Source organism: Glycine soja, chromosome 11 (assembly GCF_004193775.1).
Source record: "Glycine soja cultivar W05 chromosome 11, ASM419377v2, whole genome shotgun sequence".
NCBI classification, from domain to species: Eukaryota; Viridiplantae; Streptophyta; class Magnoliopsida; order Fabales; family Fabaceae; genus Glycine; species Glycine soja.
The window spans coordinates 21,271,860-21,278,678 of NC_041012.1; the positions used below are offsets into that span (position 1 = coordinate 21,271,860).

General features: G+C 36.3%; 1 protein-coding gene across 5 annotated transcripts; it reads right to left on the bottom strand.

Annotated features, from left to right (window-relative positions):
- Positions 1-765: 765 nt before the first annotated feature.
- LOC114374593 (transcription initiation factor TFIID subunit 15b-like) lies at positions 766-5,151 on the bottom strand. Of its 5 annotated transcripts, XR_003658588.1 has the most exons (8): positions 4,705-5,151; positions 4,502-4,607; positions 3,642-4,368; positions 3,218-3,368; positions 3,022-3,103; positions 2,446-2,650; positions 2,278-2,334; positions 766-1,308 (listed from the first exon to the last, which is right to left on the bottom strand). XR_003658588.1 is itself a non-coding variant. In XM_028332254.1 (6 exons), the coding sequence occupies exons 1-6, from the start codon at positions 5,066-5,068 to the stop codon at positions 2,539-2,541; spliced, it is 1,539 nt and encodes a 512-aa protein (XP_028188055.1). In that variant the 5' UTR covers positions 5,069-5,151; the 3' UTR covers positions 799-2,538. The 5 variants fall into 5 exon arrangements, 2 of the variants coding, with proteins under 2 accessions (XP_028188055.1, XP_028188053.1); XR_003658586.1 differs by having other exon boundaries at positions 771-1,308; positions 2,278-2,650; XR_003658587.1 differs by having other exon boundaries at positions 799-2,334.
- Positions 5,152-6,819: the final 1,668 nt, after the last annotated feature.

Sequence of the window (6,819 nt, forward strand, 5' to 3'; positions counted from 1 at the left end):
ATTTCTAATGAACATGAAAAATTGAATCATAATAAATAATTTCTACTTTTATAAATTGAATTTGTTGAACATATATTTTATTTGATGTTATCATTGTTTTGAGAACTACAATTATTCTTGCTACGAATCGACATTGCATTATATAAATTTTATACAATTAACATAATCAATGATTAAAAAAATGAATCTTTTATGCTTATAAATAGGTTAAAAAAATTGATTTATTACATAACATGATAAAAAAAATTAAAATGTTAGATGAGAAAATTCCATGAATCTTTATTAATAATTTCAAATATTTTTAAAAAATTCAAAAAATCCTTTAAAATATTAAAAATCCATAATGTCATTTTAAATATTCTAAATTCATATTTTATAAATCCATTAAAATTCAAACTACAAAAACTCTTAAAGGACATAGGATTTTATATTAAAATAATCTTTCTAAATCCCAATATATTACACCCAAAAAAAACTTAAATTTGATTTCATAATACTTTCAAGTACAATTCAGAAGTATATCTTTCTATTTAAAACTAAGAAATATAATTTAAAAATAAAAAACAACTAAGTGCACTCGTTACCTCACCCTCTTATCCAATACTTGATCACAACACGCTCAATCGAGTTTCTTTTTTTAACTCAGTCGTGTTGAATTTGCTATATTATTGCCGAATATGTTTTAATCCAAGGATTTAACAAAACCCCAAGACATTTTGCACAACAAAGTTGCTGAAATAATTAAATGAATATTACAACGCACGGTAAAGTTCAAACAAAATAGAAAAAATCCAAGAATAAAAGGTCAAAGGCACTAGGGAAATTTTTTTTTTATCTATAGGAATCCAACACAGTATCAAGGAGTTTACAACACATTCTACTCAACCAACCGAATTAGATTCCTTTATAAATTTAGATTCATCCTATTAAACCATCTGGAAGATTGACGATTGACCAGGGGATTAAACAAGACACTAACCTGTAAGGGTGATATAAAGAAATCCTTTAACAGGCTACATAATTAGAATTCGAAAGTACATTTGAATTATATACCCCTCCAAAACACTTCTGTGGACAAGGCCGGTAAGAGGCTACCATATTTTTCACACCTAAAATAGCCAAAGAAAGTTCTGCTCGCAAGTGATACCGAATATGCAAAAGGCACGGGGGACTAGATGTGTGAAGCGTGAAATGAGAACCGTAAAACAAACTGGAAATGCAACTATACTCGTTTGAGAAACAAACTTGCATTGCAGAGAATAAGCACAGGAATGCTACAGTGAAGTGCGAACTCCAATAGCTAGCTAGCTAAAAACAACACATGCGTATAAAAGTTAAAAAGTTACTTAACTTCCCTATTAGCTATATAAATAAGAAAACAAACCAATAGGAAAGCTAAAGAGTGTTAAGACTAAACAAGAATTGTTTCTGCATTACATGCATCAAGTAAAGTTTATGTAATAACAGTAGTTTTCCCATCTAGAAGCTTGTTGGGCATTATGTACTACTTGAACTAATTAATCATGAAATGAAAAACCTGATTGAAGCTTGGTGGGCATTATGTACTACTTGAACTGCAATGATATTTGGAACTACTTTAATTAATCTCCAAAAAAGATAAATAGTAGAATATTGCAATGTTTTCACTTATTCAGCTCTGTCCCTAAGCATCAGCTTTGCTACTCAAAAGTCATGAAACAAAGAAATGTCATCAAAGTATGAAACTTCAATTATGAAGCTAACATATAGCATTCTTGTTGCTATATGCATAATCCTAGGTTCTGCCTCAAAATGAAGTTGGATTTCAAAACTTCAAACAACAATGATAAAGTAAATTGCATTCTTTTCAGTGTTAAATTAGCTCACAAGCTTAGCTCTACCTTGAGCTGCTTAGATTCCAATTTAAACAGTTAAATCAAAACTTATCAAAGTGTAGAGTAAATAAGAAATACAAAAGACTTCATGGGGTCTCACTTTCAAACAGACAACGATAGTATCACTCTTAATATTGATTCTAAAGGCTTTAATTTAAAGCAAATAGCAACTAGCATTACTACTTTCCTGACAAAAATAGATTTCACTTGAAATATTGTAACCAAGATTTATTGATTTATGGAACTATGACTGACATAAAGCATTCTATTAATTAATGTCATCACCCGCTTGAACCAGATGCCACATGGGATGAGCTAGGAATGCAAGCATTTATCCACATAATGACACATGGTTTAATTTCCAAGCAAGTATTAGGCACATTTTCTTGAAAGCAGCACTCACCTGAAATATTCAACACCTACCTTAGCAGCAAGCAATTGGGAGACTATCCACTTGCCTCTAAAAAAACATTCACATGATTAAATTAATCCCTGGTTTCAATTCAAAACCCACCAGCTAGAAACAAAAAGGAGCGGAAGAGGTATTGCTCAAAGTGAGTGAACAACCTACCTCTTTGCTTCCAGTTTAAGAAACCAGCCAACTGAAATAATTAAACCCTCAGCCCACAATTCATAGTACATAAAACGTTCAATGTCCAAGCTCTCAGTATGGACGAGAACGATTTCCATAATGATCACGCCTATCAGGCCCAGAACCACCTCCATCTCTATAATTGTCTCTGCGTCTATCTCCACCATAGCCACCCCTATTGCCCCTATAGAACAAGAAAAATAAAATTTAGACAAGGAAACATTCATACACAACGATCAGTTGTGTAATAAATCATTTCATTGATAAATAATTGCTAAATGCAAAGAACCAACCCCAATGTAATTGATTAACCAAACAACTAAATTTTAAAACCAGCAATTCAGTGTCTTTCATTTTTTACCATAGGTAATAAGTTTAATACTTTCATCTTTGACATATTCTTATGAAGTGAGAAATATAACATAAGTTTTATATCCCAATACACAGGATTAGCAAACAACAGTGCTACAGCTAAATATTTCAATGGCATTGACCTTCAAAGTTTGTTATGAAATAATGAAAACAGTCAATATTAATTGAGTGTGTAATAGATACCCTTGGTTATATGCAGGTGGAGCTCTTGGTGCAGATTTTTCTGCCATTGCAACACTGATTTTGTAACCCCTCAAATCATAATCTGAAATTCAATATTCATTATTAATGTCCCTTTATGAGAAACACTAAATATACAGATAGATAGATAGATAGATAGATAGATAGATAGAAATGAGGAAATTGTTCGATGAAGTACTATTGTAAAAACCGCCAGCAGAATGTGCTGCAGAAGGGTCTTCATAAGCAAGGCATGCATCACCCTTGTTGTTTCCACTCTCATCAGTGTAAATCTTTATGTTCCAAGGCCACTGATCTTTATAGCCCCTCTTCTGTTTTATTCTTCCAACCTAAACAGTTAAAAAATATACAACAAAATCACAAGAATGTTCGGTCTACTTCAAGTAAGAGAAGGGGGGAAAATCATATTTCCCCAGCACAAGAAAGTAAAGTATTTCTTATATTAAACACAACCAGTGATATAACCCATAAAAATGTAGATACTCATAAAAAAAACATGTGAAAATACTCAAGACATTCCATTCATATATATTTAACAAAATTAACAAAATGACCCTCTACTACTTGTGCAAAACTCTAATGTAAAAAGATCAGAGTATTACTTGTCCAATGCCTCCAAAAAGTTCCCTCAATTCTTCAGTAGTCACATCTGGTGGTAGGTTTGAGATGTAGATTCTAGAGTTGTCACATGTATCGTCACAATTCTCATCACACTGCTTCACTGCAGCAGGGGTCTCTGCAGAAGATCCACCAAATCCACCTCGATTACCAGCACCGTAACTACTGTCATATCCAGCAGGAGGCCCAGATCTACCACCACTCCGTCCATCCCCTTGATTATCTCCCCCATAACCACCCACGCTACCCCCATATGATGGAGGATAGGAATTAGGTCCACCAGTATAACTTGCAGGTGGAGGAACTGCTTCTGTTCCATAACTTGCATTCCCACCACTATAAGAACTGTAAGTGGGTGGGTAGTTTCCACCAACACCACCGTAAGATTGGGCAGTAGGAGCAGGAACTTGACCATAACCACCATCTTCTCTCCCCTGACTACCTCTATATGAACCACCTCTACCTTCACTATTACCACCCCTTCCACTATTATATTCATTGCCTCTCCCTCCATCATAACTACCAGATCTACCCCCTCCGCTGCTATAGTCATTACCTCTTCCTCCTCGATTGTTACCATAGCCTCCACCTCCTCTATTATAACCACCGCCACTGCCACTGCCACCACGATCATTAGAACTATTGGGATTAGGACTTGGAGCACCGCATTTGTTGCATTCAACCCTTTTCGCAAAGTTCAGATTCCCACAACTATACAATAGAATTTCAAAATCAAATAGCGAAACACAGAAATCAACAGCAGCAAAATTCTCACTGATTTGGCTAATGAAAAACAGAAAATGTTCTCAAGAACTTTTTTAAAAAAATAATATAAAATAAAAACCTTTGGTTAGGACAACGCCAGTCTCCATCTCTGCCTCCACCACGACCGCCGCCGCGACCACCACCTCGACCACCACGATCTCCGCCTTGAAATCCACCACCACCTCCTGCATAAATTCACATAAAATAAGAACATGATACATATATAAGAATAAATAAATTAACAAAGATAAAACGATAAAAAAAGGTAAACGAAAATCACACCTCGACCACCATATCCACCACCTCCCCGGCCACCTTGACCAGCGCCTCCACCGCCGCCCCTTCCTCCATAGCCTCCGCCGTCGTTTCCACCGTAGCCGCCTCTTCCGCCATAACCTCCACCATCGTTACCGCCATATCCACCGCCGTTTCCGCTGCCTTTGGTTCCATAACCTCCACCGCCATCACTACCACCGTATCCGGCACCGCCTCCTCCTCCTCCATAGCCTCCGCCACCATAACTGCCACCCCCGCCGGCAACACCACCACCAGTAGCACCGTAACCACCGGCGGAACTGTATCCGCCGCTGGATCCATAGGACGGTGGCGCGGAACCGCCGCCGTCTTGACCGTACGCTCCAGACATGATCTGATCTAGGGTTCCTAGAGACCGCGAGAGAAGAAAAATCAGCGAGATTTGTTTGGCGCACGCGAGTTAGTGAAGTACTAGAGTAAAGAAAGCACTGTAAAATGGGCCAAAAAAATGAAGCTCTTAAAGCCCTTACGGCCCACGTTATCAAATCAAAGAGTGTTGCTAGGTGCACCAGCAAAGCTCTTAAATGGCAAAATTTTCCCTACTTGTTTTCCTTTTTACGGATCAAGGTGATTCATACTTGATCCGTAAGTGTCTTACGGATCAACGTATGGATCACCTTGATCCGTAAGAAGAAAAATAATTTATTAATTAGTTTGTTATATATAGAAATCTATTTTTTTAGTTGAGATTCTTGTAATTGAAAATGATTATGCAATACATGAATTCAAACAGTACATTAACTTCAACATAGTCAAACGAAATTAAATTTCCATAAAATACTACAACTAACTAACTCATGCTAATTTTGCGACAAGGACAACTCGTCTTCCATTTGCGGTAAAGGTTTACTGAAAACAGCTAAAATTTCTATTGGCTCAATCTTTTTCCAGTAGTTAGACTCAATGAGCACCTTCATCACGTCCTCGTTGGTTTTGAGTTCAATTATTTCAAATTTTATAACTTTTTTCTGAATACTCATGGTGACTTGGTTTTCGAAAAAACAATCGTGTTACCATTTGTGTTTCATCAACACCATAAGGGGGAATCCCACGAGGCGCAACTTGTTTGATCAAATCCTTCAGTTCATCCATGGTACATCCGGTGGGAATGTCAAAGTTTTTGGGATTTTTTCCTGTAAACGAGTAACCTACAAACTCATTTTGGTGTGACATGTTCCACCTCCCATTGTAATATAGCAGGGCATCATGAGTAGGGGTCATAGTAGTTTCAAGTAAGTTTAAAATACCATTTGGGGTTCTAGCAATGCTACATAATAACTCAATCGGACCAACAAACGAAAATTTATGATTACACATTAACATTGTGTTAACATCAGCATCATCTTTCAGTTGCATACATTGAAACCGAAATTGATTACCTGCATACGTGAAAGGCTGTCGGTAGTAAATTTCATCCAAAAATTGCTTGTCGGTTAGCTTAAGGGTATTGTGTATTCTGGTTTTTAATGTTTGAAAATCACACCCGTTAGGTACTCGAATGGGAACTGGAGTGGAAGCTTGGAAGGAAACACCACTGTCGTTGTGAACAATGGATCCATTTGGGAAAATAAAACCTAATGTGGAGTTCACAACTGTCTGACTGCTTGTCTCTCCCAAGAATGCCATAGTTTTTTGTAAGACTTGGGTTGATACTGAAACTTGTGCTTTCTTACAAGGTTAGGTTGTGCCATATATATAGATGAGTTTTAATATTAGTGCTGCATTTTTTAAAGATTGAAAATACGCATGCACATGCTTTCTGTATGTGTTGTCAACTACACGAATGACATGACATGCTTTAGCTTGCATCAGATCTGCATGTGTAGTCATGTTGTGCACAGTCCTTTCACGTGCTTTATGTTAATGCAGACAACAATTTATCAAACACGGTTTTCCACAATGTGCATTCAAGTCAGACAACGATATATCATACATGCTTTTTTAGAATTAAGTAATAATTTTGTTGTGGACGTAACAAATAAATTACATATTCAAAACGATCAGGCATTTATAAATTACATGTTCAACCATCATTTAAGTCAACATAGTCTCTCTTGAACATCATGAAGCTCTTGTAATGTT

Coding starts and splice junctions, on each gene's coding strand:
- LOC114374593 (XM_028332252.1), bottom strand. CDS start 5,068: ATGTCTGGAGCGTACGGTCAAGACGGCGGCGGTTCCGCGCCACCGTCC. Junction 4,608..4,704: donor TGGTGGATATGGTGGTCGAG/GTGTGATTTTCG, acceptor GAATTTATGCAG/GAGGTGGTGGTGGATTTCAA. Junction 4,369..4,501: donor TGGCGTTGTCCTAACCAAAG/GTTTTTATTTTA, acceptor TCTATTGTATAG/TTGTGGGAATCTGAACTTTG.